At 38.5% G+C, this 21,771-nt stretch overlaps 1 protein-coding gene across 7 annotated transcripts in view; it reads left to right on the forward strand.

The window, feature by feature from the left end:
• LOC129358198 (serine/threonine-protein kinase BRSK2) overlaps positions 1–21,771 on the forward strand; it is a 176,985-nt gene that overhangs the window by 147,260 nt on the left and 7,954 nt on the right. For 4 of the 7 annotated variants that reach the window (XM_055027088.1, XM_055027109.1, XM_055027102.1 and 1 more), the window contains exons 8-17: positions 255–401; positions 3,714–3,745; positions 5,835–5,999; positions 7,023–7,120; positions 8,789–8,939; positions 10,180–10,245; positions 16,094–16,154; positions 17,528–18,299; positions 18,978–19,026; positions 20,919–21,042. In XM_055027088.1, the coding sequence (XP_054883063.1) occupies positions 255–401; positions 3,714–3,745; positions 5,835–5,999; positions 7,023–7,120; positions 8,789–8,939; positions 10,180–10,245; positions 16,094–16,154; positions 17,528–18,299; positions 18,978–19,026; positions 20,919–21,042 (1,665 nt within the window). The remainder of the gene's footprint in view (positions 1–254; positions 402–3,713; positions 3,746–5,834; positions 6,000–7,022; positions 7,121–8,788; positions 8,940–10,179; positions 10,246–16,093; positions 16,155–17,527; positions 18,300–18,977; positions 19,027–20,918; positions 21,043–21,771) is intronic. The other 3 variants (XM_055027124.1, XM_055027096.1, XM_055027133.1) reach the window with 3 other exon arrangements.

The following is a 21,771-nucleotide window of genomic DNA, read 5'->3' on the forward strand; positions in this document are numbered from 1 at the left end:
TGGGGTTGGGGAAACTATTTTCCCCAGGATTTTTGTTTGTTTGTTTGCTTGCTGGGTAACATTGCAGATCAGTTGTCGTTTTCCTATTTCAAATTACACTTTGTTGAAGGTTCTTATTTATCTATTTCAGCATCTATGAATTTCTTGAGAAGCGATTTATGAATAAAATGCATTATTACATGCTACAAACTGACTTTTTTCCCCCCCTTTTTGCCGACTGCCTCAACTGATTTTCTGCTTGCTTGCTTCCTCAGGGCGCCCTGCCGTTCGATGATGACAACCTAAGGAATCTTCTGGAGAAAGTGAAGTTGGGAGTGTTTCACATGCCACATTTTATTCCTCCAGACTGTCAGAACCTTCTGCGTGGCATGATTGAAGTAGACGCATCCAAAAGATTAACGGTCAGTTCATTTTAGAGGCTCAAAGGCAGAACAATGATTATTTTTGTGTTTTCTTTATTTATTTATTATCCAGTTTCAATTTGGCATATTTGTGTTAATCCACGGAAGTTACCAGTTTGTGGAAGCGACCTGTAACATATTGTTTAGATTTAGGTCTAAATGTGTGAACATATACTGATTTAAAAACTCAGCGGTGGCTGTGGTCTTCCTGGTAGGTGAACAGTTTCCCTAGTTTTTTTGGTGATTCACAATTCCTTCCACTTTTCCTGTCCATGTTTGAGCGCAAAACATCTCCAAAGATGACAGTGTTTGAAAGTGAGAAGTGTGTATTTGGTGGTTTTTTTTTTTGTTTGTTTGTTTTTTTTTTGGGCAATTTCTAGCATTTTGTATTCCAAAAAGTAAAGTATATGTTTCATCTGACCAGAATGCCTTTTTGCACATTGCCACTCTGGCTGCACACCGTAAAATTAAGCACCGTTTTTTTATACACATTCTGCATGCACACACCCTCTCGAGGCGCTCTGGTATCTTTATGAATCAGTGCAACAGTTTTCATCCTCATGCCTGTGAGGAAATGTGGTGACACCGCAGTTGGTAAATGTTTCACATTATTACAATAACTTCAAGCACGATGACAGCATTTTACAGCAAATAAAACATGCAGTTCTGTGTTTTAAAAAGGTATATTCGATTTGCAAGTATTTTAGCTACATGAGCTAAAAAAAAAAACAAAAAAAACACACACCTCTTTATTATGCTGTATGCACACTGTTTTGCTTATTCTCATCTCCCCTCTCTCAGATGAGGGCAGGTCACCCTGAGATCCCTGGATATGCCCACTAGAAAACAGCAGTGTCCTCGATAAAGGGTTACACTAAGACCAAACTGCTGGGAGAGAATATGGTATCTGTCTGCTCCCCGCTCCCAACTCCAAATGCAGCTCAGAGGATGTGTTGTAACCTCACAGAATGTCAAATAGCTTTTCAGAGTGAGAATCCTTAAAGATAAGTGGTGAGCACCAAGTCACACAAGAGCCAAGAACACCCAAGGGCAGACAGCAAAACAAGAGGGGGTCTGAGGTTATTTGGCGAGGGCTTGTTTATTTTTGATTTTCTTCATGACAGTTTGATGGATCCATTTACAGGATAATCATACAACTGTCTGTTTGCTTTATGTTAATTAGATTTTGCTTGCTGATGCATGAACGATCACATCTCACAAAGCAAAGGCTCCACAACAATAAAAACTTTCTGAACTTTCTCTCTGCGTTTAGTCATCCAGAGACCAGTGGGTATTACGATTGTCTTGTGCTCTCTCATCAAAGTACTCAATATCTCGTTAAAATAGCTAATCGTCCCAGACAGAAAATGGCCCCGTGTGGAAGGTACACTTTAAAGGTTGCAAGATCTAGAGTAAATGAAGTCAGATAACTTAAACTCAAATCACAATATTTGGTGTTCAGACATTATTTGGACCATTTAAAACTTCTAATAGCCGAATTGTTTCCAAATCTCTTCCTGAAATAGAGTAAGGCTGCTCTTCATGTTCTGTCATTAAAGCTGTCTGACAGAAAAAAGGAAGTTTGAACAATGATCTAATATTGATCTTTTCAACATGAGAAGGGGGAATTAATACAGATTTGAAGCCTTTTAGTGGGGACTGAAATGTAGCTTGTGTACACTTCAGTTTCAAGGAAAAGCCTAATTTATCACACACCCACCCATTCGGCATTAACTTTTCTCTGTTTGGGCAACAAGTAGAGAACTTTTGTCACAGTGGTGCCTGTGTCAGCGAGTAATACGTCCATATTGTTTTCTGTAGCCATTAAAATATCAGTATGAATATTTATCATCCTATTTTCTTGTTCAATAGATATGTTTCTCTTATAGCATGAGAAAGACACAATAGAAACTTGACAGAAACCTGAGCATTCAGCTGAACTCATTGAACGCTGATGTTTAGACCACTTTAGTCTTGTCTATTTTTCCAGAAGGCAGACAAGTATTTCCTCACAGAGAGAAAACTGCTAAGGTTTGACAACGCCTCATCTAAAACAGCTTTATCATTTTGTTCTAAAGATGTATTTGTCAGTTTTGAATAGTTTTATGTTTTCAACAAATAAAAATATCATAAACCCTTTCGGGATGAATATCACCCTAAAAGATTGAAAGCATTGAAACACTGAACAACTGCTCTGAAAATGATGGAGTAACCACTTTCACTCCAGTTTTCTTTTAGAATCTCATGCCTGATTTTTTATCCAAGAACAACCAAGCAAAACAAAAAAATATCAAATTTCTAAAAAGGCAAAAACTGAAGAATTCTTATATTTTTTTCACAGCACTGTACACAACCAGATAGGTTTTCCCTCAATATGTAAAGGTCATGTGCAGTTAATGGCACTTTTTACTTCAAACCACATTACTGTGCGTCATATTTCCATCCTGCCTCCAGGCCCCCAATAAAATGCAGCGAGAGTAGGTCACCCACTGGCCTGTATCTGATAGCCAGGATATCTCTGTCGATACCATGACCTCTGCGGAGGCATACACCAGTCACTGAAACTCTCTAACCAGCCTCAAAGCCTCTCTGATTGCTCGAATATCTCACAGTCATTTATCAGTTCTGCCACACGGAGATGTGGGATGTGGGGACGATCAAGACATTGATGGAGACATATACACATGAACTCTGAATGAGTGACAATAATTAGACTTGCTATGTGTATCTCCTGTGGTTCTACAACAGCAGCATGAGCAAATTAAAAAGTCCCAGCAGTGACATTGATCTTGTTTCTGTCTGTGGCTAGTTGAAGAAAGGAGGAGTCATTGAGGCAGACATCTTCCTTTGTTGCCCTTTGGCTCGCTGTTTCTGCCTCTCTTTGCTTTTGGCTCTCTGGCAATCTACATCAGCAGTGTGATTATAAGAGGGGAAGCAAATCTTGTAAAATTTAAGAGAAATGGAAAAAGAATGAGGCTGGGAGATTCTTCTCCAGACCAGAACATTGGCAGGAGAACAGTGTGTGTGTTTTAAGCTCAGTTGTGTCCTCTCTTCCTCATTCATGGCTCAACCTCTCTTCATCTTTCTCTACATCAGTATGATGTTTTTCCTTATGCCTGCTTTTTAAAAGTACATTACCTGTAAAATTTTGTTTTCCTGTGACATTTGGGGTAAGGTTACATAACTAACACTGTCCAACATTTCCTTTTTCTCAATTCTGACCCCACAATGGATTATTTTTATCACGAGACAATGTCCCAAGAATTTAATTGTACACTAATGTCTTTTTTTTTCTTTTCTTTCTTTTTACAGTTAGAAAAAATCCAGAAGCACTCATGGTACATGTAAGTTCTCATCCTTTAACCAGGTTTTTACGCCCCCAATTTCATCCTTCGTTACACTATTCTGCACCTGGAGGGAGCTACCGCATGAAAAATGACCGAGCTTCAGCTATGTACACAAGAGTACATTTATGCAGGGCATGACTTCACTCTCTGGGACATGGGGGTAAATTGGTAGCGCATGAAAGGAAATTTGAAGCATATGGTCAAGTGAACAAGGAGAAAGCCTGAGGGAACATGCTGGGATGTGGAAACTAAACCAGTCTAACCTAAGTTCGCTCTATTGTTTGATATTAAAAGTGCAATATATCCACTGCATTAATATAAATCATAAAATAACACTCAGAGAACTCTGAATGTAATTTGAGATTAAGCACTTGATGCTCGCTCCTGGTCCCATTCTACAATAAAATGAATCAAAGCAATTATTTAAATGCATTACATTAGTACTGTAATTATGTTAGCAGTTATCAGTATCGAGAGTGTCTACAGACAGCCCATGGTCCAACACCAGGTTAGCTCAGTTAAGAAAGTCACGTAATAATCCAAAAAACGGATCACCTGAAACTTGCATCTGCTTTTAAAGATTTCCGACTCAACACAGGCAGCCACAGTCTTCAACAGAAACCTTTTTTTTATCTGCTTATAATGTTTTTTAAGCTGGGACAAAAGCTTACAGACAGATCAGTGAAGCTTCATAAACTTTGCTCATTGTACTGGACATCATAAAACATTTGAAGAGTAGTATTCTTCTCCCAGTCTGCAGTGAAAGTCAAATGACATACAGGAAGCGGCAGCTGACAGGACAGTTTCTTTTTTTATGGTAAAAATGTTTGATCATGGTGAAAATGACTAGAAAACAAAGAGTCATTAGTTTATGAAACTACTGTGTAGTCTATAATGTAGTCTTGTAACTTGTACATTAAACAATAGGCAGTAAAAATAATGTATTACATGACAGAATCCCACAGGACACTCACGAAAGAGTGAATATCTCTCCATTTTGGCCCTTATTAAGACACTAATGCCAACTTTTATTAAAATATTTACCTCTACTAAGCAAAAAGATTAAGAAGCTTTTGCTTCTTAATCTGAAATTAAATGTTAAAGAAATTCAGAATGTAAATTTGTTAATTATCCTTAAGGACAAATAGGATAAAACACTGTTTTCTTACATACAGCAACAAGGTAAACTAAATAAGAATATTTATTTCAGCCACTGAGACTTGTGATTTGGCTTGGACTTGTCCCCTCAATGACTTAAGACTTTACTTTGACTTGAGAAACATTACTTGTAAACATGGTTTGGTGAAAAAAGAGTGACTGCCTCATTATGCAAGTACATTTTATATAAACACGGTGAAATGGTAGAAAGGAAAGTTAGTTAAGGCATTAATTTAGATCTACTTCACAAGTTCACTGCATAGAGATAACAGAGGACAAGTTATTTTAATAGCTGCCGATGGAATTTCTGCTTCAGTGAGCTCACCAGATGAAAAATAATAGATTCAGGAAAGAAGTAATGAGGAGCATGTTGAGTCAAATCTGTCTAAATGTCTGTGTGTATTGGCATGTTTGTAGAAAAGAACACAGCATTTCTCATTGTGTTGGAATTGAGAACTAAAACGGAAATCTTCTGGAAAATGGTGTCGGCATAATTTCTCCTTTCTTGTTAAGGCATGCCTGCGTTTTCCCTCGAGACAGGCAGACAAAAGATGGGGAAAAGTGACATATCTGGGTGTTTTAGGGGAATTGCATAATAATGTGGAAGTTAAGTTTGTAAAGTGAACATCCCTGAGAAAGGCAGCCTGCATATCTCTACAGAATGCCTGAGTCGCCTACTTGTCAAATGAGCAGGATTACCCATGTACTTATGTGGAAAAACTGCTAATTTTGGAGAAATATCTTAGTTAGCAAAATGAACGGCTATGCAAGAAAGGGATATTAAAATCTTGACATATTGCATTTCTCTTTATACAATTGTAAAGGAATATCATAAATGCTTTCATAAGTGAAAATGACTCACACACACAAGAAACTGACCATGAGCTTATTTGTTGTTTTTTTGTTTGTTTGTTTTTTGCATTATTAGTGGTGGCAAAAATGAACCAGAGCCAGAGCAGCCTGTTCCCAGAAAGGTAACAATCCGCAGCCTGCCTTCTGCAGACGACATCGACCCAGACGTACTGGACAGCATGCACTCCCTGGGCTGCTTCAGAGACAAAAACAAGCTCCTGAAGGACCTGCTCTCAGATGAGTGAGTGGATGGAGGTTCAAAAGAGAGGGATCTATAGTTGATGAGTGTGATCTTGGTCCTGCTTGCACGCTCGGCTCTGTTTTTTACCTGGCTCTTACAAAATCTTGTGAAGCTGTCGCTTTATATGTCAGAGACCATGGATCACTTAACTGTTATCACACGGTGCTTACATTACTCGCTGCTGGCTACTTCTTTTCCAAACTTGTCATGGTTTGCACTACAGACTAATCTTTGAGCTGTCCTGCTACTGCCAGCCTGTTTTTTTTCTTCTTCTGTGAAAATGCATTTACATTCATCTCTGCTGTAAATATGAGCCCACTACTCTTTCAGTTCTTTATTTGGCCCATACCTCCTCTTTTAATGCAAAACTGGAACTGCTCTCTCACTATGCTTTTGCTCCAACTCCTCCATTTGCGACCTTTCTCCTGGGGAAATTTTGTAATTGTGCTGCATGGGAGGAAAATCTGTGGTCTCCATTTCCCTTCCTCTGCTTCATTTTAGCTGAAGTTGCAGGTCCTTGTCTCTTTGCCTCCCACCGCTTTCCAATCTGTCTTTATTATAGAGGCCTATTCCCTGGGTATTTTGCATAGAGAGTGCAGCACAGAGGCTAAAGACATTAGGTTTCCTGATTTGCAAGGAAAGTAAAGGTCGAACTTGTGATCTTGTCATACTTTCATTGAACTCGATGGCTACCAGCACACACTGTATGTTGAAATAAGGCTGAGCATAACAAAGAAAATATATGTATACTATGACATGAATGCTTAATGATCTGTAAAACTAAACTTTTATTTTAAAGATGAGAATAATTTATCAGCTATTTTACTGTGCTCACAAAAAAGATTAAAGGACATTAATCATAGTGAGGGGATTTGTACTTTGATCTCACATTTGTTTATTTAAATTGCTAACATTTCAGTGATATAATGGGAACGATTCACTTTCAAAGATATTTTGTTTTGTATCTGTTAAAAAAGTTTAGTAGTTGGCTTTCTTTTTACTTGAATTGTTACCCCTTTGCAGTGAAAACCAAGAGAAGATGATTTACTTCTTGTTACTTGATCGTAAGGAGAGGTATCCCAGTCAAGAAGATCAGAACCTTCCTCCTCGCAACGAGATTGGTGAGTCCAAGATTTGTTTTGTCACAGCCTCACAGTGTAACTAACCCCTGTGTGAAAGCATAACTCTGCTCCAAACAACTTGTGGGGGAAAAAAAATCCTCTAAAGTGGGCGTAGCAAAGAGACAGAGACACAACACAGCCATATGTGGGAATAAGAGGAGGGTTGCGGTTGTAGTCAGCACAAGTTGCCATTATATTTATCATATATTTATCATCCTTCCAGACATATATAGTGACAAATTCTGAAAAAATGAATAAAAACGAGTTATTAAGGAGACCCATTCCACTCTCTACTTCAACTCTAGGCTCACCATCAGACGCTATGTGTCAAAATTAGATGATTTTATACCCCAAAAAAGTGATGCATGACACAAAGCTGCACCATGTGGTGTAAAGTTTCAAACAATAGGATAATTCAACTGCTTTGATCTAAAGGTGCCAGCATTGAGATGGTTTTTATGCCAACAAATGCATAAATTAATTTGTTGGCTGGAAGGAAACCATTACTTATTCTCTATTAGTTAGACCAAAAATGTTGAAATTCACTCTGAAACATAACCGTTAGCAATCTATTCAATCCAACAAAACGCTTTTCTGCAAAGGAAAGGTAATTTGAGGATTAGTTAAACTTTAAAGAAAACAGTAAAAAGTTATGGATTTATTTCTCTAATGAAATGGCAAACGACCTGCCATACAACATTTCATGGTAGGTGAATCTTAACTCATGGCAAAAAGGCAAAACCTCAACTATGTTCAAGTGCTGTGAAGGACTTAAGGTGGGCCTGTCTGCTCTAGAAAAACTGACCAAAGTCTGCCCAGTTAAATTACAGAGAAAATGTTCAGTCATTACTGTGCTCATCAGGAAAAAAACAGTTTTACATGCAGCTTTCTTTGGAAGCACAATTATTTTGGGCTTACAGCGACTGTCAGAATTTGGAATCTATAAATAAGACCATGTTATTTTTATGTGTTTAGGCAATACCAATTTTGAAACAGTGGGTTTTATTTTCAAAGAGAACAAACTAATTTACATAACGTTTTGAAAAATCTAACTCATGAATGCTTTTTGTGGCTCAACCAACCTGCCGTGTTTTCCTCCATCAGAAGAAATTGGTTCAGCTCCGGCTCACGCAGCGTTAGATTGGCTCTTCGATAAACAGATGAAAAGAGCTTTTTGTTTATTGAAAATGAATAACTCTCTCAATGAAAAACACTAGCTTTAAATAGAATGGATCAACAGGGTTTTCAAAAAGCTGTCGCCTGATTTAGGTCAAACATTATCTGATGAAATAAATTTGGTGCATCACATCAAGGGGTTGATTTTCAGCCATAAAAGTCTGAGCAGGGATGGTGATGCTCTCCTTAAATTCCTTCTTAGGTTAGTTTCTGACAACAGTGTGGTGTATCTGCGGCGATACGCTGACATTTTGATAAATGGACTCCTCCTTCAGTGAATATGATACAGTCGATACAGTGGCCATTAGTTCAAGGGCTGGAAGGAAACCATTACTTATTCTCTATTAGTTAGAATGTCAATGTGTGAACAGCGGTAAACATCAGTCAAATGCTTCCATTTACACAAGCCATATGCAAAGCTGCTCATTACCTGCACTGATCATGTCAGGTGTTTTGTGCTTCCTTAGCATTTTTTTATTCTGCTTGACACAGATCCTCCAAAGAAGCGGGTTGACTCTCCAATGTTGAACCGTCATGGCAAGAGGAGGCCAGAGAGGAAGTCCATGGAGGTTCTGAGTGTCACTGACGGTGGTTCACCGGTACCAGCCAGAAGAGCCATCGACATGACACAACATGGACAAAGGTATGCATGCAGTAATCAGTATGCTTTTAAATGAAGGTGCCTCTCAATAAAGTCAATATATTTCAGTAATTCAAAAAGTGAAACTCATTCATCGGAAATAATTTCTGATCTTTTTGATGATTATGGCTTACAGATGACGAAAATCCTATCTTATGTTTCTCAGAAAATGTAAATATTACAATAAAACCTAGCAAAAAAGTTTTCTTTATTTCAAAAAGTATTGTCGTATATTATGAGCAACATCATGGTGAGGAGTGTTTATTTCAAATTCAAAAGGTTATGGCAAAACCACAACAACTTTTACAGACACATAAAAATCCAATTAGATGAGGAGTCCAGCAACACTTTCAGCACAGAGAAACAAGGTCTCGAAAGGAAAGTTGTCAATAAAACTACCACAGTCACAACAAGGACAAACCACAAATGGTTATTGTTCAAAGTGCCATACCCAGTTATATTAATGGAAAGTTAAGTGAAAGGAAACAGTGTGATAGAGAAAGCTGCACAATCAACAGAAAAAAGCTAAATGAGCCCCATTAGAAACTTTTGGAAAATATGGAGTCTGAGCTTATATTCAGAATGTGTTACAACTAACACATTCCACTTCAGACCACTCCAAAGCCAAAGACAACATCAGAAATATTGTCTTTGGCTCAGAACTTAGAAGAAAATGGTCGGGGCTACTTCTCAGTGGTAGTCCACTCTTCCAGACAAAAGTAAATTTTGCTTTTTATTTGGAAGTCAAGGCCATCATGTTACACTGTTTTTATGCAGCAAGTTATGCCAAAGAAACACTGACAAAATATTAAGTTGATATTGTTTTAGGATGTCAGCTTCTTTCCTGTAAGCTGACATCTCTTTAAAAAAAACCTAAAAATTATATTGGTTTTTCTTTAACATTCTCGCTGAATTTAGGGTTGTCATTCAGCTGTAAGACCTAATTAACATTCATAAAAATAAAAGTTTGAAAATGTCATTTGCAATGAACCTACATATCATATAAATTTCACTTTTTGAATGGCGTTATTGAAATAAATTACCTTTTTGATTTATTTGGTGAGTTACACCAAACACACACGCCTCACTTTCTGAGTGTTTTGTTTGTCTGGGAATTCCCGCTGCCCGGTTTATGTTTAAGTTGCTCTGACAGTGAGTTTGCGGCCGTGTCAACAAACTGCACTGCAGACCTAAACATAAACAGAGACTGACTCTGCTCACTTTTTCTTCTGTCTCATCGTAGTAACTCAGTGTACAGTAAAAGCTTGGATATTCCTGACGCCAGAACAAAATGCAGCAAAGAAGAAAGGTACTCACTTGCCTTCACTTCCACATGCTCCCCCATCCCCACACTCGTGCCCCCACCACGCAAGGACAGGAAAAAAGATGCAGAGATCCTGTGTGTTGAAGGGACAGGCTTTAAAGTTCTGTTTTAATTTGTGGCTGCTTATTGAAAACAATAAGGATGTAATTTTTTTTTAAAGTTCAGCACCTAATTAATTTAGTTTTAAAAACTGAAGATCGGTGCACATTTAGAATTCAGAGGCTCAGTATCAACAGCCCCACTTGTTCAGGCATTAACTCAATTATCTCTTCTCCTCATAATCAGTTCTACCATAATGTGTCCTACTTTCTCTCGATGCAGAACATTTCTCCATTTTGCTATTTTGGAAATGCTGAAGTCATGCCATGAGTGCACTCCCACGAGGCTGAGCGCTCTGATTTAAAAATCTCTTTCCACGTCTTATTTCATGTATCATCATGCCACACATTTGTGCTCAGGGGCAGTGACATTTGTAGCAGCAGTGAAGATTGCATCAGAGTGAGTGATAACATAAAACTGGTGAATGTTAGTTGGACCAGTAGAGCACTGGGAAAGACTGATGTAGTGACATCATTGCAAAACAATGTGAGATGGGTTGGATTCACTTTGGAGGTTTTAAATCCATTTCAATGACTTTTTTTTTTCATGGGAAAAAAAGTATTTCCTTTGGTGGCTTCAAATTTTAGTTTAAGATTATTCTTCTTCTGTTATATCAACTCCTCCTTCCCATTCCTTTTCTTCAGGCATTTCCAGAATTATCTGGTTTTCATTTGAATTAGTTAAGGAAGTGCTTTTTCAGCTTTAGCCCTGACTCAACTGTTTCAGTGCACACCTAGATTGCTGGAATTTTGCCCTGATTTATTTAAGCTTTAATGACTCCTGTACCACAACCTTGCAAAAGCATTCCTTTTCCTTAAAATTGTTCACATTGAGTCACAACACAGTGTGTGACTCAATGTCATTTTGATTATGTGGGGCAGAAAAACACAGTCCAGTGCATAACTTAGAAGTGGTAGAACATCTTTAACAAAAACTTTAATTTAGTGTCTTAGATTTTGACCTAAGCAAAATGTTGTGTACAAGTAATATAATGAAAACAATGGAACACCACTAACAGGTCAGGTTTAAAGTAATAGAGAAGTCTAAAGCAGAATTATCTGAAATGTACACTGAAAGTGCAGAATGTGTCAAAACCTGAGAACTAGATGTTGTCAGAAGCTTCTAATCTAATCTGACTGTGCTTCTTCTAATTTACAGTGAATAAGCAACATTTTCAGATTCCAGAATACCTGGAGATATGTGTATGAATGCTTTAACTGCAGTACAGGAGAATTCTGCAAAGTATCGACTTAAGAAAGTTGGACACAAATTCCCTCCGCGGTTTTTAGAAGAAATAAAAATAACAATATAATCAAGAAACTTCACATAGATATGCTAATTTTTGTTGGTCTTCCACACAAACTCAATAGTATATAGTTTACAATTATAGTGTGGAAAAAATTGAAGATTTCATGAGGTAAGAATTGTGCTTTGAGCTACTGTGACAAACAGAAACTACAATAAGCTCCAGCCACATATATTTTTGGATATAATTTAAATGTTGATTGCTAAATCTAAATTTAACAGATTTACAGATGACCATAAGCTCATTTATAAACTTTACAGATTTAGATGTAGGCATGTTCTTTCAACCAAGAAATTTGTTTCTGACAGGGAAGAACATATTTTCTCACAAAAGACCAAACACACACACACACACACACACACACACACACACACACACACACACACACACACACACACCCACACACACACACACACACACACACACGTACACACACACACACACACACACACACACGTACACACACGCACGCACGCACACACACACACACAAAAAAAAAAAACAGAAATAAAGTATTTCTGGCTTTCTTTTGTTTTGTTTTGTTTCTGCACAGTTTTAATCATGAAATCCAAGTCTTTAAGGTTAAAAGGCCTTCTTGCCATCATATCAACTTCTTCATATGTCTCTAACACAGTCTAATTGTCACTCAGGTGGAGAAAGCACACATTAATATTAATTTTCGTCAGAGGAAACTCATTGGTAAAGTTTGAAAAAATATATTAAAGCAAAATCAACTGAAACATCAGAGATGTTGTGCTCTATATTTATGTAAATCTTGAGGAAAAATCCTGCCTTCACCCCACGAGGCAGCGTATGAATAGATCTGAATCAGAATCTTGTATTTTACAAAAACAGCTTGTCTGCATCTTTCTTCTATGCTACTTTAGTTGGGTGTAAGTTGTACTCTTCCATCTAGTTTGTCTCCAGGAACTCCTCCCCGCCCCTCTTTTAAAACACCTTTTTCTCTCTTTTCAGTTGTCCCTCGTGTACTGCTGACCTTCATTCCCAAAAGCTCCTGCTGTTAGTGCGGAATTGCTATGCTAATGTGGAAATGCTGCTAGTTTTGCTCTGCCTGGCCTCCTATCAGTTGATATAAATTGGAGGAGGAGGGAGGTTGCGATATCGTAGCCCCTCTGCCTCCAAATCAAATCAAATCTCTCATTTTTTTCTTCCTTAAAAACAAACTTTTCCATCTTTTATCTTGTGCTCGTCTTTGCTTTGTTTGATCATGCTGATGTTTGTGCGTGTGTGTGTGTGGGTGTGTGTGTGTGTGTGTGTGTGTGTGTGTGTACAAGGTCTTGGTGCTGGGAAGAACATACAGAGCAGCGAAATGTCCAAAGATTTAACTGACTTTCTCTGAACCTAACCTTATCTTGCCCCAACAGCAAACTTTTGTCGACAGCTCAGAAGATTCGTAGAACTCGAGATCAGAGGCTGTCAGAGAGAGTGCTGACTTTGAAACATGTGTTTTGACATGATACATTTCCGCCAGCAAAAATGAGTGAAAGAGAGAGGAAACTGCTTTATTTTAAATTACAGAACCTAAATGTTGGACGCTCATGCTGAGATATAGCTAGTATTTTGCTCAACACTTAAAATCTGATATTTTCTGTGAAGTGTAATTGAATAGATTTGCGATAAATGTAGTTGTGGTCGTGTTGCATATTAATAGAAATGACAACATCCTCATCTGAATGTCTACTTTATTCATTTTATGCTGATGCTATGCTTACAATTTATATAAAGCATGATGAATCCGATTGATTTAACTTTGAATCCTAATAACATGCAAGAAGAAATGAAGGAAGGTTAATGAGATGGAAATGAAAATGGAAAAGTGCTGTGCTGCAAAGAAGAGAATATCAATGATTTTTTTTTCCTACAGATGTGCTCTAGTTGTTTCATACAGTCCAGACGTAGTAGTTTAAACGGTGGCAATAAGTTGGAGTCCCCTGGTCGTTACAGACTCAGATTTACTTAAGAGGCTAAAATGAGTTTAAAAAACACCTTTTACTCTTATATCTGCTACAGAAACTGCAGGGGATGTTCTGCGTTGCAAAGCTATGAATATTAATGCGCAAGTCCTCAGGGGGTTTTCAGGGCTCAGAGGAGGAAATGAATTTAAACCATATGTTGATTTACATGAATATTTACTCATGTTGAGAATCTCCATTGGTGGGACAGTCTGTGACAAAAGAAGAGAGAAAGTAATGACTGAACTTTTCCCACTTACTTTTAGCCATGAAACTTTGAAAGTCTTTTTTTAAATAATTTTAAGTGTCAATCTAGAAAACAGAGCTTTGTAAGATATCAATATGCTCCTACCTTAATTATGACCTTATTCCCCATTTTTAAACCATTGGCAGTTTTTTTTATCTTCATTGAATGTATTTTGTTTTAATCTGTGGTATTGCAATACTCAAAGACAAATTCTTTACCTTTGGTTGAGACATACCACACTTAACTTTGGTACTTTAAGTAAATTCCCCATCTGCAAAATTAGGTCCAAAAATAAACCTGCAAGGGGGCGAACAGCAGATGAAACAAAACTAAATTAATGTCAGACTTATCTGTTTCCATAACCTGTAAAATAAAACAGGTTTGAAGCTCTGAATGTCACTCACCTGACTCTGTTTATAGACATTTTCAAAAAGTAGGATATATCATTTAGATTTAAATACTTTGAAACTCCTTTTTCTTGTCCAAACCAGTGTTGGTATATACTGAAAATACCAACGTGCATGAATGCAGCTTTAAAGCAAGAAGCCATATACAAAGACATGCAACATGCAACTGTTGATCACACAGCATGTCATGTATGACTTAATGATGTAGCGTCTGGGTTTTCTAATAGATGATGAATGGTTCGCAAATTGTGTGTGCTGTTCATTGTAAATTAATCCCTCAACAACAATAATTAATCTTTACTGTGAAGCAGTGGTGAGTCTCTGACAGCCCATTACTGTACAGCATAACCATCTGTAACATAAGCTTTATAGACCTGCTGGTCCAACACTAACAGATGTAGAGCGCCTCGGAACAATATGTTCAAAATGGCCGGAAGTTCTGGCCATGTTCAGATTAAGTTTACAAGCATTGTAGAGGTAACCAACTGTGTCTATGTCTCAGTGGACTGTTGGACCTCAATGTAAATGATAGCAACTGTCTGGTCTGATCCACACAGTGAAACAAGAAATCCCTGCCAATACGATCTCACCGTCGCCTACTCGTCCTTATGTGTGACTGAAAGCGTGCAAAATATTCTCTCTGAAAATGGACAGTGGAAGATTAACAAATATAACTCGGAAGTGGGCGTTACTGAATTTTGCTTCCTCACATGGTAGCTTTTAAGGGACCTTTTGCTATGTTTGTCTGTCTTGCTGAAGAGTAAAACTGCTGTTAAAATTTATTTTTACCAAAAGAAAACAACAATTCATGTACATCCACATGTTCACAACTGCATCAGCACCGAGATGCAGAGAGAAAGAAAGCGACCGAGCGAAAGAGGAGGAGGGGGGTATTATTAGACTGAATGACAAAAAGGGACAGTGTTGTGACAGTGAGCAGCTGGTGTTTCCAAGTGTTGACAGGCGCCTGTTTTTGTGTGTTTGTGTGCATACATGTGTGCGCTTGATGGAGACAGATTGGGCTGTGATTGTTCATTTCTGAGCAAGACTCTTCTCATTGGGGGTTATTGACAGCATCTGTGAGGAAAATGACAAACATGACAAATGGCATTGAACCAAATGTTCCTTTTTATTCTGCTTCTCAAGATACTTAGCATGCCCGGAGGCATAAACCCCCCCCGATTTGTTTGTTTTATTATTAATGTGCCGAAAGGAGGAAAACTAGTTTGAGTGGTAGTCTATAGAAAATTGGCCATGGATTTATCACATCAATATAGCTGAATCCAAAGGATAAGTGGTGTGCAACTAATTGCTTGGAGTTGATGTTAGTAATGCAGATTGTCATGTTGGTGCCAGTGTTTTTTTGTTGTTGTTGTTGTTGTTGTAGTGCAGTTACCCTCAGAGTCAGATCAGTTGTTGTTTGAAGTACTTCAAAGCAAAATATGGTTGTATGCAGATATTTATATGCACTGTATACATGGATTTTTTTTTCTTTTACTGTCGGACAATAAATGAGAAAAAAAAAGAGTTTCTTGTTATTTCTGTTGGGATTGAATTTTATGTCCAACAGTATGAAAGAAAGACTCTTGCTATCTCAAAGTTAGCATGCACGGCATGTGCAGACATCTGGTTTCAGCTGTATCTGTGAACTACAATGTGCCGTTGTGCCTTCTAAACAATAAGTAGGATGTAAACCAGCCTCACACCTCCCTATATGTTTACTGAAACACGTTACAGGCCACAGAATGATCCTTTAAATTGCCTTTGTTCCTTTGTGTGTTGTCGCTTGTTTTTGCCACAGGTCGCGGTCTATTAGTGGAGCCTCTTCTGGCCTCTCCACCAGCCCCCTTAGCAGCCCACGGGTAAGTCATAAAGCTCAGACACAATCACTCACACACTCTGTAACACACTCATACTGCTAAACGACCATCCAGCTACTGCTGAAACCGCCTTATTGGTATTGTGTTATTGTTCAATGTGTCTGCAAATGAAGTAAAGTTGCCTTTTCCATTGTATACACTGTATACCTACGTATTCATACCCTTCAAACTTTTAATTCTTCATTACATTACAACAACAACGATTCCTTTTAATAGGTGATGTAGAAGTACTTTTTGCAATGTATTTATATATTTTTTGGGAACATCTGGTCATTGCATTATTGCTAAAATGCACCCACCTTGACACTTTAGTGTTAAAAATTCTAAAGATACACTGTTTGACAAAATCCTTATTTAATCTTTAATATTGCATTTTAATTTAGCTTAGGCTTTGTATTAAATTGTTAGATGTCCACCAAAGTAAGGTTTCCCAACATAAGTCAAAGTATAACTCCCAGAGTGGATAGCACAACAAATTTTCACCCACCCTGAAGCCTCTTATCCATCCTCTCAATCGTATATACTTACATTATCCCAGCTTCTGTTTTATCGGTTCCATTCTCTTCAGAAATCCACATATAAGAATGCTTTAGAAAATCCAACTGTCCTTGCTCAGAGCTGGGGAGCCTGTGGTAAACTTTTTCAGTTGGCTAACCTTAGAAGACTCGAGATTATCCAGGATCCAAACACAACCCCCTTTACACAGACACACACACCACACGGGTTCTTTGAGGCTGATCTGAAAGGGAAATTGATTTCTCAGATGTACCGAACACCAGGATTGTGCTCGCCACAGGAGACTCTGTTTGGAGTTATTTCTGGAAAAAGGGGTTTGTGTCCAAGGCAAATACTGGAGTTTTGTCTCTTTGGTCACTGCATTAAAAGTCAAATGGATCAATGAAGCTATTAGGAATCTAGAGATACTGCAGTACAGACACTATCTTCCGTTTATTGTTGAGTCAGTCCAGACTGTGTTCACAGCTAGTCTTATGTCTTTTGCATCTATCTGTGTTTGCTTGTTTTTCTCTGCTGTCAGATCCTTGTTTGTTTTCCACAAGAGAAGCCAGTCATATGTCTTGTTTGGACTGTACTTCACATTGATTGTATTTTTTTCCCCATGTCAGTTTAATTCTGTCTTTGTTTAATGTCACAGTTTTATGTCATGATTATTTTTTGTTTTGTCTTGTAAATTCTCTATTTTCCCTCCTATTATTCTCTCCTCACCTTTGTGTGTTTGGTGGTTATGTGTGTTTCCATGCATCCCTGTGAGTTTTTATTTTAATTTTTTCATCCACCTGTTCCTCCTCTTGGCTGTGTTGTGCTTTGTGTCCTCACGTTGCTTGTTCTGAATCCAGCCAATCAGAAAGTTCTGCGTACCACCTCAGTCCCCTGACTTGTCTGAGTCCCCTAACACCAGCCCATGTCCTTCCCCTGAACCCTGTCCAAATCGCACGGGCCCACGCATCTCCACACCTAACTCCCTGGCTCCAAACAGTGAACCCCTGCCTGGAGGCCTCAACAAGACACAGACACTCCCAGCTAAGCCCAAAGTTGCCCCAAAGCCTCTGCAAGCCACTCGATCAAATCCCCTTCCTGAAACCGCCCCTGATCCAGCACCTGCTGCCAAATCAGAACCCTCCACTCCCTGCCAGCTGCCATCACAGCCCCCATCTGCCTCTGTGCCTCCCACTCCTACTTCTCCATCCTCACCTACTCCTTTTGCCTCCTCCATCTCCAGTACTCCCATCCCAAGCAGCCCCCAGGTACGCCGTTCCCATTATGCTGCCAACCCCCAACTCTCTGTGCCCTTCAGTCCGGTCACGCCCATGTCACCCATCCGGCTACACCACTTTCACCCTGTGGTGCCTGTTCCTTCTCCATTTACTGACCACCCACCCAAATCTATCCCCCTCATACAGGTTACCCCTCACCCTTCCCCTCGAGGCAGTCCCCTCCCAACCCCAAAAGGCACTCCAGTCCATACTCCCAAGGACAGTCCTGCAGGAACTCCAACTCCGACACCGCCCCCAAGCCCATCCATTGGAGGCATGCCTTGGAGGACGCGCCTTAACTCCATCAAAAACAGCTTCCTCGGCTCACCACGCTTCCACCGCAGGAAACTCCAAGGTACTTGCATTCCAGTTGAATTCATATTTCCTGCAAACACTGAATTGCATCAGTCAGCATTTTGCTTCTGATTTCTGATCTCTGGATTGTGTAAACTTTGCACATTACAACTGATTGTGGCTTCTGTGTAAGGTTTACAGTTTAAGAAGATAAAAGGATCACTGTGAAGCCATGTTTTATTATTTTAGAATGAAGACAAAATAGTGTGAAGCTGACATTTCAGTATCTTTAATTGGCTATAAGTGTGGCTAGCTACACAGCAGCGTGCATTCTTTTGAGAAGATAGTCTTATCTAACTCGGATTTAAAAAGGCTGTCAACATCTCCTAATGAAAAGCATTGCATAACACAAACTGAATATTTAAAAGTACAAACCAGCTTAACCTTCCCATTATCTCATAAAAGCCTTTCTATCTGTTTTTCTGTTTTTCACTCTCTTGCAATTTGATTTAACTGCAGACCTTTGTGGTGTCATTTTAACATGTATCTTAGATCTCTGTGTGTTGAATGGAGTGTTGCTTATGAAAATGTGAAATTTTGGACTTTTCCAAGTGGCAAGTCACCAGTCGAGGTGGATTCGGCTGAAAATTGTACTGCCAACTAATGTCAAAGTTAAATGTCTGAAAGCCTCATATTAATTTGATTAACTCTGATTACTTTATCTCCTTTGCTTCTGCAGTTCCTACACAAGAGGAGATGTCCAGCCTCACACCAGAGTCTTCCCCAGAGTAAGTGGAGACTTGCTGATATAACAATGCATGATCTGGAATTGTTCTGGGGCTTAGGTTTGACAGCATAATCATTTGAAAATGTAGCGTCTACAAATATCTCATGTCTGCCTGCATTTTTTTTATGGTTGCTTAGATTGGTGTGATGTCCTTGTTAGGTTAGACATGTTTCACTGTAGCAGGAGTTAGTGGGTTTATGGGGATGCGTGGCAGAAATGGTTGGGGTGTCAGCTCATGTAAAGTTCCAAACTCCTGTGGGCATGATTACTGAAGGTTGGCCTAGATATGGCTGCTTGGCTGCTGTATAGTTTCCTATACAGCAGGATAGAAAACTATCCTGTTTCCTATCCTAGAAACAGGATAGGAGTTAATATCTTAACTCTTAAAAGACATTAAGAGTTAAGATACTCTTAAAATATTAAGAGTTAAGAAAAGAGTTTAAGAAAATATTAACTGTAGGAAAGCCTCAGGCGTCTTTCATGCCAAATATCTTGGTATAATCTTAGGTGGCTGTTCTTTTTGCTTTCTGAATGAACAACATATTTAAGGTAACTAAACCCACTCACCAAGTGTTGTTTTCAGACAGGGTAAGACAATTACTCTGTGGTAATAAAAGTGTTCTAAAACATAAACGTTCTGAAACTCACCTAATGAGACAATGAAAAGTATTCCTGCAGACATGAATGCCTCAATACAGATAGGTAGCCATGAGGTGTTTTATTTTTACCAGTGTCTTTCTAGAGGATGTTATCATTTCCAAAGGACAAGTGAAGATGAACTATGATGTCTTGCTGCTAGACATCATAGTTGTACCTTATTTTGGCTTCACCACAGTGTGGAGACTTTTTTTTTTTCTCATCATTTACATCTTGATTGAACTGCAGACATGTGTCATTATGCCATTTTAAAATGTGTTTTAGCTCTGTGTGTGTTGGATGTAGTGTTCCTTATGACTCACTAAGTCATGGACATTTTGATTTTCCAAATGGCCAAATACCAGTCAGCCTGATCCAGCAGATAATTGGATCACTCCTTAACATTAATGCGTAGAGAAGATAAATGCTCTCTCAGCATTTGCAGATAATGCACATATCTGCATTTACAAGTTATTTACAGTTACAAATTACAAGTTTGTCCCAGAGCATTTGGCCTGGACCAATAAACAGATCTGGGATGGAGTCTCTTTTTTTTCAGTGGCTCATTACAGGTTTGGGATACGGTGATGGAGATGTTTAATGGCCATGTGTTCCTTTCAGACTTTCATTGTATTAGCCAAAACAAGTAATAAAAGTGTGTGAATAGTAAATAAAGCCCCAAGTCTGCCAGCTTTGACTTTCCCCCACACAATCAAACAGCTCAGACTTAGAAAACAAGCTGAATTCAAACACAAAGTTTGCCATTGTAAAACTTGAAACTGCTATTTAAAACATGAAGTATCTTAATGATTTCTACTACCACATATTGAAAAAAGAAAAATAAAAATGACAGTTTTCTTCAGGAATTTTTATTTTCCTCTCTGTTACTTATCGTTTTATGTGTCTTACTCCATCAACTTACCGCAATTGGTCTAAGAAAAAAAAAAAGTATTCATTATTGGGAATTCACATTTTTTTATTCATTGGAAAAGAAGGCCTGGGGAATACTACAGGTAGGTACTGTACTTAAATCGACGCACACAGATAACTTTTATATCTGCCAGGCTCCTTCACAGCTCAGCTGAGGTTGATGGGGAGGAAAATGGCATACTGTGCAGTTTCTGTTTATATGCAACACATTAGCAATGGAAAAAATATATATGAAAGGGAATAATATTAACCAATTTTGAATCTGAGATTTGTACAATACTTTTTGTCAGATGATGAGCTGTAATCACTTAATTTTCTTTCTTTTAGACTTGCCAAAAAATCCTGGTTTGGTAACTTCATCAACCTGGAAAAAGAAGAGCAGATCTTTATTGTCATCAAAGACAAGCCTCTCAGCTCCATTAAGGCAGACATTGTTCAAGCCTTCCTTTCGGTAAGATTATCTTTGACTCTACTTCCTACATCTATATGTGCATATGGTGAGATCTTGATGTTTGTTTTCTAATATGGCTGCTTTTTATGTGGTCATTCGGTAGACTGCTTGTATTTTACTATGGACTCTGTTGAGATCAATAGAAAAAAGACGCATTGATCATTAGCATATAGATGCCTTAGCCTCTACATCATCAACATGGGCTTACGAGCGAATTGTAAAGTTAAGTTGTAGATTGCATCTGGGTTTTAGCTTTATAATCCTGTGGATGCACATTTAGGGGCCAACATCAATAAGCTCAGAACCAGTTTAACCAAACACGCAGCTGCGGTAGTTGATATTCAGTCAACATAATTGAACAGAACCCATCCTCACCCCAGTTAGATTTAACAAAGTCTAAGTAAATGCAGCTCTGCCGCCGCAGGTCAATGTCAGATCTGTTTCCCCTTCCCTGAAGGCAGCTATTTTCTCCTCTGGGTTACGCAAGCTGGTATTCCAGACAGGAGATTGGCACCTGAATCAGTGGAATTATACCTCAGAGCGCACTCACATTAATGGAATGTCAAAGCCTCCTCAGCACTGTGGCAAAACGTGACAATTTCAGAGCTCACCTGTTTGTTGGGCATAGAAATTCATTTTGGTAAGGAGAGGGCCATGTTTTGGATGACTCCAGATTATATTAGCTTAAGTCTCTCTGGCACACATGGCTACTCCCTGAGGCATTAATCT

This window comes from Poeciliopsis prolifica, unplaced genomic scaffold (assembly GCF_027474105.1).
Source record: "Poeciliopsis prolifica strain line A6 unplaced genomic scaffold, Auburn_PproV2 SCAFFOLD001, whole genome shotgun sequence".
In the NCBI taxonomy this organism is placed as follows: domain Eukaryota; kingdom Metazoa; phylum Chordata; class Actinopteri; order Cyprinodontiformes; family Poeciliidae; genus Poeciliopsis; species Poeciliopsis prolifica.